A 13,132-nucleotide genomic window follows, 5' to 3' on the forward strand; every position below is an offset into this window, starting at 1 on the left:
TGGAGCAGGGGTGGCCACCTGGGCTCTGGGGGCAGCTGCCTGTGGCTGCCACCATCCCTTGGCTGGCACGGGGTGTCCCAGTGTCCTGCCTGGCCTGGTCTGGGCAGGGAGAGCAAGGGGACAGTGGCCTCACTGCCACTGCTGCCCCACCGGGGCACTGTGAGCCCACGGAGAGTTGTTCTGCAGCTGAGCCTGTTTCTCCACCCACAGCAAGCTGCTGCTGGGCCTGGGAGCCTCCCCAGCTCTGGGACGTGCTGCCCTGACTGGGATGTGCCACCACGGTCGGTAGCACAGGCTGAGGACAGGTGACACGGCAGCACAGTGACCCTCTGCCACCGAGGGAGTCTAGAGAGGAGAGAACTAGGGCACTAGCTTGAGCCTTTGGCTTTCAAAGCAGCAGGATTAATAAATTCCGCCTAAAAATGGAGTCCTGGGGAGCTGGACATGCAGCGGCGAGGAGGAGGAGGAGGAGGAGGAGGAGGAGGAGGAGGAGGAGGAGGTGGCGAGTGCCAGGCGGGGCCGGCTCCCGGATCAGCTGATGAGCGGAGCCGAGCGGTCGTTTGTCACCGTTGGCTTCAGCTGGACGTTGGCAAAGGGGTTCCTGTGGAGGAAGAGGAAGAGGAAGGAAGAGTTACCAGGAGGGGACGGGCACTGGCACAGCGAGCGGCGACTGGCGAGACCACGGGAGCGGCAGCGTTGGGGAAGGGTTAAAGTGGAAAAGTTCTGCCTGGAGCCCGGGGCTGAGCTGCCCCCACTCCCTGAGCTGCCCCCACTCCCTGAGCTGCCCCCACTCCTCAGCCCCTCCATGGTGGGTCAGGGATGAGCTGAGTGCAGCTGCAGGGGGATGTTCTGTTCTACCTCACTCTCCCTCAGCCTAAAGCTGGGGGTGCCAGTGAAGCTGCTCCAGCCTCCTCCAAGGCTGGGCTCAAACAGCTCCCACAGATGGGAGCACTGCAGGATCAGCCAGCCCTGGAGCAGGGGGTTATGGCTTCACCTCCTGGCCAAGGGCAGAGCTGGCAGCTCCCTGCAGAGCCCTTGTGCTGCCTCTGGAGAGTTCATATCCAAGAGGAGGAGTGTGGGGGACTGAGGACACCTGGGTGAGCTTGTCAGAGTCCAGAGCCCAGACAGGCTGACCTTGGGTTTCACCTACCTGGGGTGTCCCAGCACCCTCCTGCTGCCATGGTCACTTGGCCAGGACAGGGGACAAGGACTGCCTTGGCACGGGGAGCATCCTTGCCCCTTCTCCAGGAGGTGCCCTCTGCCCTCTCCCAGCAGGAGCTAATTCCTGGGGGATGTGGGCAACTCTGGAGTCTGTCTGTCTGCCTGGGGAGCCACCAAGCCCCCCCTGTCCTCCCTGCAGCCCCTCTGTCTCCTCTTCCCACTGCCCCCAGCCCTTCCCAGGGAACCACTCAATCTCCTGTCCCTGGTGGAAGCAGTGGCCACCCAGGACAGGTCCCACTGGCCGGTCACCCATCGTGGGGACACAGCCCTGCTCCCCCTGACGTGGGTTCAGGTAAAGTGCTGTGGTTACCGTGTGCACCTGGACAGAGCAGCTTTGGGATGTCCCCAGAAGCTTTGGGATGTCCCCAGAAGCTTTGGGATGTCCCCAGCCATCTCCCAGAGCAGAAAGGAAGATGCTGGGACATCCACCCCCCTGGGACAGGCACTCATTGTAAGCCCCAGGCCCCTCTCTGCCATTCCTCACCTCTCCACGTTCGCCTTTTCTTTCCTTAAAGGATAAATTACTTTTGCTTAAAAATAGGGTAATTAATTTCACACCTAATTAATGCAGATGCTTAGATCACTTTCCCTCTCAGGATGCCAAAATAGATTCTCAGGACTGGAGGGAGAGGAAAAGTTGCTTTGATGAGTCACCCGGGGCTCATTTAACTATTTCTGTCCTGGCAGAGAAGAGCCACTGGGCTGGAGCCTGCAGCTCCAGGGAAAGCAGCTCATGGATCAAAGAGAAACGGGCAAGGGGCTCTCCAGGCTCTGCAGTGCCAGCGAGGAGGGTCTGGACTCCTGGGGAGGCTCCTGCATCCCGTCCCTGGGGCCAGGACGAGTCTACAACAAAAACAAAAGCTGCTCAAAAAACTTGCGGTTAGCGCGGACGTGCTCCGCCCCGCCCGAGAGGGCCGGGGACAGCGGCGGGCACCGGGCAGGACACCGGGCAGGACACCGGGCGCGACACCTGCGACCAAAGAGCTGGTTACGGGCAGCGGGGGAAGCGCAGGAGCGGCTCAGCAGCGCGGCAAGCGCAGGGGGCGAGCGGCAGAGGCGGCCCGGAGCCCGCAGCTCTCGGGGACAGGGGTGGCGGAGGGAGGGGACACGCTGGGGTGGGTGCAGCGGGAAGCAGAGCGGTGGCACCGTCCCCGCGCAGCCCCCGGCGGCACCCGCTGCCCAGCGCACCCGCGACAATGTCACTTACTAACTACGGGCAGGGCCACCTCAAAACCTGGCCACTTCAACATCGGGGCTGCAAGGGAAACAGAAGGCAGGTTGGAGGACACCGGGACGCTTGATGGGAACAGAAGGTTCGTGGTTAAGGAGAGGCTCAAAGGCCACGAGCCGGTGGCCACCCGGCCCGAGAGCCCGCTGGCCACCCCGCACGCAGCGCCGGCGGGGGCAGAGGAAACAGGAGGAAAAAAAAGAAGAAAAAGGAGGAAAAGTCGTGTTTATTGAGTGGCTGGTGCTGCGAGGAGGGGAAGGAAGGGCACGGCCAGGCGGGAGCTGTGGGAGCCGCGGCCGGGCACGGCGGGGGCTGCGGAAGGGAGGGGGCGGCTTCCTTCCCCCCGGAGCGGCCGCCGCCGCTTTCCCAGCGCCGGGAAAGCGCAGCCGGAGCCTCGGCATGCGGCACAGGAGCAGCATCACCCCCGGGATGCTCGGGGACAGGGGCCCGGCCCTAAAGCAGCTGTCGCTGCTCCCGCTCAGCGAAGCTGTTTAGTGGCGGCGGGATGAGCAGCGTCCCCGGGGATGGAGCAGGGACCAAAACACAGCCTGGGAATGCGAGGCAGGCGGTCAGGGCAGCACGCAGGCACGGCAGCCGAAAAAGACACCGAGGCCCAGCTCAATGCAATAAATAAAACTTTTATTCAAACAATAACTCAGTACAGGGCACAATTCTCTCTGGCTTTTAAAAAAAGGTTTTTCAGCACTTTACAATCTCCACACAGGCTTTGCTAGGCTGGGTTTGTGGTTTGTTGTTTTTTGTTTTGTTTTGTTTTTTTTCCCTCTACATTCAGTCATTCATCGTGAAATATCCTGGGTTAAAAATCCTTAGCAAAATTCGGACATCGATGCAGGAGGGGCTCAGAACAGTGTGCCCGTAGGCGAGGAAATAACCCAAAAACTGGTCCGGGTGGGGGGGGGGGAGGTCTATTGCCAGCAATGTCCCAGTAAACAGGCAATGTCAGAGGTCTTAAAAATCACATCAGAAAAAAGCGTGAACAGCTTTGCAGTGGAGACGGCCACGGGCACTGGGAGGGCTACGGCCGGGCTAGTGCGGGAGGGGGACCCCCATTGCGGGGTGGGGACCCCCCGGGCACCACCGAGCCCCCTGCAGGGGCTGCCTCGCCCAAGCCTGGTTTGGGGATGCGAGCAACCCTCGGAGCCCCAGCCCTAACGTGAGGTAACAATACCTTGCTACAAAAAATATATATATATATTTATAAAACAACCAGGAGTAACCCTTCCGGGGGGGGGGTTCCCAGGGGACCCCAGCCCAGAAGCAGCCCTTTCCCCGGGGCGGGAGCTCTGTGCCATCCGCTTCTCCCAAAGCCACGGCGCTGGGATGAAGCGGATCGGGCCGAGGGGGAGGAGGGGACGCTGCCCCTCCCTCCGGGAGCGGCATCCCGGGCGCGGGCATCCCGGATGCTCGGTAACAGTACGGACACCAGAGGCCATGCATATGTGATCCGGTCTGGGAGTTTGGTCCAGGCTCGTGCGGGGCGGCCGGCGCGGCCCCTGGGGGGACAGTGCATCGCTAACATCACACGGGAGGACAAACACCGGGTCCCACTAAGTGACAACTGCACCTGGGCTGCGAGCACAGACCTGGCAGCAGTTTCTGCTCCAAAAAAAGGCTTCAGAAACAAGGGCACTGTGAACACCAGGGAGGGGTGAGAAGCACCATGGTTTCCTTGAAGATCACAAGAGTTTCAAATCCAAAAGAAGTAGAGAAAGAGAAACGAAAGGGAAGGAAAAAAAAAAGGGGGAGGGGGGGAAAGAAGCAGAAAGCTCTTCCAAGCAGCAAGGGGCCGCTGCGAGCCCAGGTGTCCTCACACCGTTGATACCAAACTGCCACTGCCGCTGCGGAACAAAGCACAGAGATGCCAGAGTGGCCGCGGGGCAGCAGAGCCGGGAGCCCAGACCCTCCCGGCACCAGGACCCACCACGGACCGGCAGCCAGCTCCACCCAGCCACCGGCTCAGCCCCAGGAGCCAGACGGGGCGGCTCCGAGGAGGAGGGGATGGAGACTGAGCTCTCCGTGGCTTCCCCGGGCAGGGGGAGCCCGCAGGAGATCGGGAGACGCGACTCTCTGGAGCAGCAGGAGGTTGGGGACACCAGGCTGGCCCCGGGACCTGCCCTCCCTGGGTCCCCCCAGTCTCACAGAGGAGACCTGGCCCCGTCCCAGGCACTGCCAGTCCCACGCAGGGACCCCTGTGGGGACACAGCCCCTCAGCTTCACCCACAGCCAACGCCAACAGCTCGCAGGGAATGTGACAGGAAGGTGACATCTTACCTGCTGACAGACCTCGTCCCGTAGTCATCGAGGCCCTGTGGAGAGGAGGGGAGGAAGCACAGTGAGGGACTGTGGGCTGTGCCTGCTCAGGTGCCACCAGAGGGTCACACGAACAAACCAAAGTGCATCAGGGAGCAGGGCCAAGAGCTGATGCATTTTGGAGAGGAAAGGAGACATGGAGATGGTTGGAGTGGATTCACACAGCAGGGAGTGAAGTTCACCACTCTCTGTAGGATTTATCTGGCCAGACATGGAAATGTGACTGCTGGGAGAGCCCTGCTCTGCCCAGCCCAGCCCCTCTGAGAAACAGAGCTCTGGCTGCTGCTGAGATGCTGAGACTGTTGGAAAGGGGCTGCACGACTGAGAGACACCAGTGAAATGTTCTGTGGAAAGAGGGGTTGCCTGTATTCACTCCCACCAGAAACCCACAGGGTTTTGGACCATTTTCTCCTTCAGCCGGTGCTGAGCAGGCTCTGCAGGGAGAGGATGCAGAGAGGGACCAGACCTGGAGAACTTCCCTCAAGGACATCCCTCCCTGAGCAAGGATCTGCCCTGGGATATGACTAGAGCAGCTCTGCTCTCCATGGCAAATGTGGGACACTCCAGGGAAAGGGGGGAGTCTCTGGCCTTTGAGCTGGAGACCCACAGCCACCAGAGACCCAATTCCCACCTTCCCAGGAATGCTCCCAGTCACAAAATACCAACCCCAGCAGCAAATCGTGCTGGAACACCCCAGCAAAACAGCAAGGAGTGGGGCTGTGCTTCCTCCCCAGTCCCTGCAGAGAGGATCAGATCCCTCTGAGGTGCCCTGTCGAAGGTCAGTGCTGACTGCCCTTCCCTCTCCCTCCTCATCCTCTCCCCCTCTGCCAGCACCTGATGCCAGCGTGGCTCATCCCACTGTGCTCGTCCTGGTGGGAGAGCTCCACTGCCCCAGCAGCTACTGGGTTGGGCTGATCCCACCTGCTCGTGCATCCTCCCTGGCTTCTGATCCAAGAAGCCCTGGGCTTGCTTTGGACACTCAGGAATGCTGTCCAGGATCTGCCCCAGTGTCCCCACGGGACTGCCACCGGCTTGAATTGGCATGTGCCAGAGAAAACACTTCCAGCTGCCTGTGAGCAGCCTGTTTCTGGTGGGAGTCAGCAAGTGTTGTCCTTTGGGGGTTTACGGGGCTGTTTTGTGCCACTGCCCCCCGTGCCTTGCCCATTCCTCCCCATCCAAGAGCTCCCTGCATCCCTTCACCCCAGGAGAGGTGCTCAGCAGGAGCAGGGTGAGGCAAGGCACGGGGTCACCAGGCACAAAGCAGCCAAATTTCCATAAATCCCAAGGGAAACATTGCAAGCATCAGACTTACAGCTGTCGACCTAGAGTAAGGCTTGTAGTGAGCGGAGGGTGCTTGGCACAGGCCACTGGAATAGTCTTTAATTGCACACCCATAGGGCATTAGGTAGTCCTAAAACAACGAACAGAGGTTGGAGAGCTGCCCTCAGCACCCCCAGCAGCACGGGAACGCTCCCACTGTCCCATCCCTGGGGACAGGGATCTGCTCCAGCATCCCCCCCTCCTCAAACACCCCCAGAGTGGGACAGGCCACGGGAGAAGCTCACCTGGGAGAAGGCAGGCACGGCCACGCTGTAGGGCCGCTGCTTGAAGGTGTTGGTGCCCTGTGCAGGGAAGGCCTGGGAGGCCATGCCATAGTCTGGTGGCGGGATGGAGATGTCATCCTTGTCCAGGAGGTTGCCAGTGCTGCTGCTCTTCCCTTGCTGCAGGCTGGGGAGCCCAGAGCAGAGGCATCAGCTCCATGCAGAGACTCCCAGGCCACTCATGCACTCACAGCAAAAGCCACCCAGAAGCAGCACCACCCTCCGTGCTGTTATTCCTAACAAGATTTCCTAAGGAATTCCTAATTCCCACCCCAAGCACACAGACTCCCTGTCACCCCACACGATGCTCCTACCTGGTGTGCACCCTCTCGCTGCCATCATTGTCAAGGACCCGTGTGTAGGAGAAAGGAAACCAGCCCCTCCTGAAAGGCAAAGGTGGGGATGGAGTTGGATGTCGACATTTGATGACAAACCAAACCCGGAGCATCCACACGAGCACTGAGCACTCCCAGCACACTCACATTTTGGTTTTCTCGCTCTCCCCGTAGTGCCAGCCGTCCCTGGCCTCGGGCACCAGCAGGGTGATGAGGTCTCCCTCCTTGAAGCTCAGGAGGGTGCTGTTATCCCCAGCAGCGTGTGAGAAAATCGCCTGCACGCGCGTCCGGCCGTTCCTCTCGAGCCCGGCAGCCATGGAGCTGGAGCGTGGCAGTGTCTTGTTTTCAGCTGGAGGAACAGACACTGCTGGGTGCCCCAAATCCTGCACCCCAATTCCATCCCCAGGCACAGGACAGCATCCCCACCCCTCCTTCTTTCAGCCCAGGTTGCACTAAAACCTCTGGTGTGTCTCACACCTTTCCCTCAATAAACAGGAGCAGACTCTCAGCATCACCCACCAGCCATGGCAAAGGGAGCAGCTTCCCTGTGCCAGACTCCACAGGGTTTTCCTCCTGGAAATCCTGTGAAACCGCAGGGCAGAGCCCAGCTCCAGCATTTCCTCACACCGAGAGCCTCAGGCAGCACTTGACAGCTGGGGGATGCTGTTGGTCACTGTCCCCCCACAGCAGCACCCCAGTCACCATCCCCAGGCTGTCCCCAGCCCTCTCCTGTGGCAGAGCTGGCTCAGCCCCCCAGGCAGGGCTGGGGCCTCACCTGAGGCATAGCTGTTTTTCGGTGCCACGTTTTTGCGAACTGGGAGTGTATTGGAGTAAGAGTCACTCAGCTGCTTCTGAGGCTGGGGAGGAGATAAAGATTTGGGCTGTGCTGGCTTCATCTCAGACCAGTGGTTGTAGCCGTCGCTGTCGGAGCCCGAGACTCCGTTCATCACTGGCATGGCCTCCTGTGCTGACATGCGCTGCGAGACAGGAGGGGAGGGGGACACAGGGGGGCTTCCTTAGGCCATCATCCCCCTGCACTGCCCAGTGGGACACAGCTCCAGGGACAGAGGCAAACCAGAGCTTTGTCCTGTTGGGTTAGCACCCACCCACACCAAACTTCTCTGGGGGAGCAGTGGGGTCACCTCTGGGGTGTTTTACTGCTCTGAGCTCTATGCTCAGCTCGTGCTGCCACATAAGGGGGACACCCTCTTGTGAAGGGCCCTTCATCCCATGGGTCACTCCAGGCCTTTCTCCCGCAGTTACTGGGGTAGCTGGGTTCGGTCCCACAGCTCGGGGACCAGCCTGGACAGGAAGGTCCAATTGTGAGTTCCCCAAAAAGCCCCTGGGAGCCTCAAGCTCCAGCAGGATGAGCTGGGACAGGCTGCCCGTCCCCAGGCCAGGCTCATTCCCACATCCCAGGATGGCAGAGCACAGATGCCATCCCTGCCATCAGTGACAGCCAAGGGCAACTTGCCAAGGACAGCGGTGACACCGGCCTGGGCTCGTCCCTGCGGCTTTGCTCAGGAGGGCAGCACAGCTTCCAGCACAGAGATACTTACTCCTACAAAAGGTGCCAGCTCCGGGGGGACAGGGAGAGGTTTGGCACCAGGGATGGGGTCAGAGATGATGAGGTTGGACTTGGATGTGGACAGAGGGCTGGGCATTATGGTGCCATTGCTGCTGGCAGCCATCTGCTGCATCAGCTGTATGGCGCGCTCCGGGATCTTGTTGGGATCCGAGCAGGATTGCTGCCACAGCGGCAGCTTCTGCGTCAGCATCTCCTTCCCCTGCAGGAGGAAAAGCAGCAGTGAGGGCACAGGGCTGCAGGGGGTCTGCCCCCCCTGCCCAGGCAGCACCACACGGATCCAGGGCTGAGCTGGTCTGGGGTGGGTCAGTGGCTCTGTGCGTGGCACAGATAACACACAGGGACATCCTGCTTCCAGCACAGCCACAAAGGTATCATGAGAAACAGGAATGAGGGAAAGAAAAGGCAATTCATCTCCTCAGTTTATTCTGAGATATCCAGTGTCCAGCATCTCCAGGCTGCAGGGAGCTGGGCCCCATGTGGAGCAGGGAAATAAAATGGGCCTGAAAGCTTGGCAGGGTACAGCCAGTGCCCCAAGGGATGAGCTGCTTCCTTTGGGTGCTCCAGGCCCCAGAGCTGCAGCCAAGCCCCCTGCTCCCTGCCTGCAGGACTGGCAGCCACCTGCTACCATGCTCCAGGAGGGGGAACAGATGGAGCCAAACTTGTCCTTATTCACCCAGAATGTATGAGTATCCCATTGTGTGACTCAGAGGGGGAAGATGTCCCAACCCCCTCGAGGTCACTCTCCAGTACAGCCAAGGGGGACCTGATGTCTCTGCTCTGCCTCATCTGGAGACAAAATGTGGTTCTGCATATCAAAACCCCTCTAAATCCAATTTCAAAGCCCCTGCATATTTCCCCAACAGCTTCCAGTGGGTCCAGCCTGACGATCCTGAAGAGCATCCTGCAGGAGCCACGGGCAGCAGCAGGGTGGAGTTTTTAGCAGGACACCCACCACGCTCTGGACAGGCCACCTGCAAAGGCCCCTCCTGCACAATCCCCCTCTGGGTGCTGCTGCAGAGAGGTTTTGCTCTGTTCCTGCTGACCCCCAGCCCTGCAGGGTGTTTTCCCCTCCTGCTCTACGCTCAGCGAGCCGAGCGTGGATCCCGCCCGTGGCTGTGCCAGGACAGAGCTGACTAATCCCAACTCCCTCTCCTGCTCCAGTGCCAAGCGTGGCGGTGACAGATGGCGGCTGTGAGCCACGCAGGGAACAACCAGAGCGGGAGCACGAGCTGTGGAGCAGCACAGCACTGCCAGCCCTCGGCTGCAGGATTCTGCTCCAGCCCAAGGCAGGTGCTGCTGCTTCCCAGGCGGGCAGGGGCAGCTCCAGCCCTGCTGCAGGACATGGGGGCAACCAGGGGCAGGGGAAATGTGGAGCTGCCATGGGCAAGAGGGATTTGGAGCAGCTGCTCCTGCCGGGGCATCTTCCCTGGAGTCACCTGCTGCTCCATCACCCCCTCGGTCCCCTGAGCTGCACCAGATGTGGATTTTGGGATACCAGGCTGTTCCTATGGGATGCAGCCTGAGCTGGGAGCACCCACCCAGTGATGGGGCAGCCAGGACTGACTGACCTTGGCGTGGTAGGTGATGGCACTCTTGGCCACGGCGCACTGCTTCTCCACCAGGAAGCAGAACCGTCTCCTCTCTTCCGTCAGAGCCGTCTTGTACCCGTCAGACACGTAATTCTCCAGCTCCCCTTGCTTGTTGCTGATGGCTTCGATGTACTGGAAGGGGGAGAGGAGCAGGGAGGGGGCTGCAGGCGGGGACCCCGGCACGGGACACGCACGTGTGCCTGCTCAGCCCCCCTGCTCACGGCAGCCCCCGCGCAGAGGCTGAGTCAGCCCGTGGGCTGCACGGGACGAGCTGTACCCGGCTGGGGCTGGGGGCTGGGGCTGGGGGCTGCTGGGGCTGCTGGGACTGGGGCTGGGGGCTGCAGGGACTGGGGCTGCTGGGGCTGCTGGGGCTGCTGGGGGCTGCCCCAATGGCCCAGCACTGGCAGCAGCCCCCAGCAGCCCCCAGTAGCCCCCGCAGCCCCCGGCTCACAAAGCGGCTCCTGGAGCACTCCAGCATCTCCCCTGCTCCCCGGGCTGTGAGGGATCCTGCACGGGGACCCTGCCACACACAGGGCCCCCAAAACTCCCCTTCAGTCTGTGTTTCACACAGGGGACACAGAGATGGTGCCAGGGCAGTGCCACACACTGGCACAGGACACCCTGGATGTTCCCTGGTGTCACACCCGGGCTCCTGCTCTCCCAGTGGGTGCCAGCACAGCTGTGCCACGCTGGGCTCTGCTCTACCACACCTGGCACAGCAGCACCACACGAGCTGGGCTGGGGGATCCTGGCTGCTTTGCCCTGGGTGATGGAAAGTTGGCACAGGGGCCTCCAGGGAGCACAGGGCAGCACCTGAGCACAGGGCACACGAGGTGCCCCCAGCTCCCTGACCTGGCCACCCTCTCCTCCATCCCTTTGGATGCTCCAGCTTCCACCTGCAATGTGGCACCAGGGGCTCTGAGAGCAGCACCTCTCAGCCATCGCTGTCCCACACTGTGACACCTCCTTGACACCATCTCTTCCCTAGGACAGTCACACCACCACACTGAAAGCCACAACACCCCCAGCCCAGGCAGGGCTGCACCTGATTCAGGCAGCCCAAGCTTCTCTGAGACAGGAATTAAACTGGAAATTCAGGGCCCAAAGCAGCTTTGCTGCTTCTTCACGGTTATCAGATATTTTTAGCGTGCTACAATATTTATTAGCAGACACACAAAATGGAGCAAACCAACAAAAGCAGCAAGATTCAGTGACATCCCAGACTTCAAAGGGGGATTATTTTGGGGCTGGACCTGCTCCTGGCTCCCACTCTGCTCCAAGCACCCCCTGAGAACAAAACCCTGTGCAGGGCTCATGCCAGAGCCAGCAGGTTTTGGGTCTCCCCACATTGCACCAACCTTGGTGAGGGAAAGGGGGGTCAGTGAGAAACAGATTAAAAACCCAGTTTGTAACCAACAACCCTAATTCAAAGAGAATTTTTTCCTCCAAAAAGAGAAAATCTAGTGCAAAAGCCTGTGGCCATGAGGAGAAATAAGTGAAGGGAACTGAGCTGATGCCGCTGGGCACTCAAGTGGAAGAGGTGGAGGTTTTGGCATCACCCTGGAGCAAAGATACAGAGCACAGCACTGGGACAGCTGTGCCAGCACAGAGGGGCTGGGGCTCAGCACAGGGAGAGGCAGCAGCAGCCCTGGGCACACAAAGCCTCTGAGAGAGGAGGAGGAGGAGGAGGAGGAGGAGGAGGAGGAGGAGGAGGAGGAGGAGGAGGATGTGCTCGGGAAGGCAGCCGCCTCCTCCCGGGTATTATTAGCCTGGAACAGCACAGGGACAGAGCCAGAGGCAGAGGCTGGCAGCAGTGATGAGAGATGGGGAGTGGGTGCCCCAGTGCCAGCCTGGAGAGCTCCTGGCCCCTCCAGCACAGCCCTGCTATGCTCAGGATGGACCAAGCCCTGCTGCCCACACCTGCCTGCACAAGTTTCTGTCCCAGGGGAAGGGGCAGGACAACCCCCCCCCCACCTCCTGCACAGCCCCATTTCTGGAAGGAAAGCACAACCCTGACAGCACCTGAAATAGCAGAGCACACACAGACCCCGATCCCCAAAACTCATCCTGCTTAATTTCCTAACTGGGCCACCAAGAACGAGAAGGTGAGGAGTGAAAAGAGCTCAGCTCCAGCTAATTTGGTTCAGTAGCACAAGGCCCATCCTGCAGTGATTCCCTGCAGAATCCCCACACCTGGGTCAGGCAGGGCAGGGCTCCAGCCCAGGCACACAGCACAGGGAGAAACGCTGGGCTCAGCAGCTCAGAGCTGCAGCTCTCAGGACTGAAACCCACAGGTACAATCCTTGTTCACAGCCCTGCTCTCAGGCTGGTTCTGCAAGGCTGCTGCTGATTCCTGTGCTGGGGAAAGGCTTGTCTCAGCCAGTCGGAACACGCCGCTCCCAGCACAGCCCACGCTCCAAACTTAGTACTCAGAGCTTTATATACTTTATGTAAATATGCTCCCTGTGCCATTGATTTACCACAGCCTGGGTTTTACACTTCCATCACAAAATGGCGAGCGACACTCCTTGCTCACGAGGTGGTTTTCAGTTTGGGTTTGCTCAGAATGACAGTGGGCTTTCGGATAACGCCCAGAAAGGCAAATTTAAATAAAAAGCCTGTTAAATGTGCCAGATGCACGGGGGGAGAAAAGTAACACACAAAGCACAGTGTAAGATCTGGGGAGTGCACTGAAGGAGAGGCTCTGCCTTACCCAGGAGTGAGGCTTTACCTGCAGGGCTGCTGCTCCCATCTCCATTCCCCAGAAATGGGAAAAGGCTCAGCCACCCCACACTGAACCACAGCCAAACTCCTTTCTCAGCCCCCTGTAAGGGCTGGGGGGAAGGTGCTTCCCCAAGACCTCTCTGACAAGCAGGAACCACTCAAGCACTACATTGTAAACCGAGACCTTGACTGATTGAGGTTGTCAGCTTCAAATTCACATGCTGAGAATCGTCTGTGTAAAATTCCCAGTTTGAAGGAGGAAAAAGAAACCCCATTTGTGATCGGAGCAGGCAGGGAGTGTGGTGGTCGTACCCACAGCCAGAGCCACCCAACAGCTCCAGAAAATCTTTTCTGGGTTTCTAGGTTGGAGAGGCCTCAAATAACTCCCCCGAGCTCCCCCCCTGCCTCCTGCATCCACTTCCAATTCACCAGGAGCCGCTGACCTAATTAGCAGTGTCAGCACGTGGCAGCCGGGCAGGGGCTGTGGCACAGGGAGCTGTGCCAGGGCTGCCACT

The 13,132-nt window shown here is 59.9% G+C and overlaps 1 protein-coding gene across 7 annotated transcripts in view; it reads right to left on the reverse strand.

Annotated features, from left to right (window-relative positions):
• Positions 1 to 13,132, reverse strand: part of BAIAP2 (BAR/IMD domain containing adaptor protein 2) — a gene marked incomplete at its 3' end in the record, with an annotated part of 32,936 nt that overhangs the window by 1,821 nt on the left and 17,983 nt on the right. Inside the window, exons 7-15 of one of the 7 annotated variants that reach the window (XM_079323703.1) lie at positions 9,873 to 10,025; positions 8,276 to 8,503; positions 7,492 to 7,693; positions 6,864 to 7,065; positions 6,696 to 6,764; positions 6,346 to 6,508; positions 4,742 to 4,776; positions 2,429 to 2,476; positions 34 to 601 (exon numbers count right to left, since the gene is read on the reverse strand). In XM_079323703.1, coding sequence (XP_079179829.1) covers positions 2,449 to 2,476; positions 4,742 to 4,776; positions 6,346 to 6,508; positions 6,696 to 6,764; positions 6,864 to 7,065; positions 7,492 to 7,693; positions 8,276 to 8,503; positions 9,873 to 10,025 — 1,080 coding nt within the window. Of the gene's footprint in view, positions 1 to 33; positions 602 to 2,428; positions 2,477 to 3,067; positions 4,309 to 4,741; positions 4,777 to 6,092; positions 6,192 to 6,341; positions 6,509 to 6,695; positions 6,765 to 6,863; positions 7,066 to 7,491; positions 7,694 to 8,275; positions 8,504 to 9,872; positions 10,026 to 13,132 lie in introns of those variants that run through there. The other 6 variants (XM_079323705.1, XM_079323701.1, XM_079323700.1 and 3 more) reach the window with 6 other exon arrangements.

This window comes from Erithacus rubecula (genome assembly GCF_903797595.1).
Source record: "Erithacus rubecula genome assembly, chromosome: 20".
NCBI lineage: Eukaryota > Metazoa > Chordata > Aves > Passeriformes > Muscicapidae > Erithacus > Erithacus rubecula.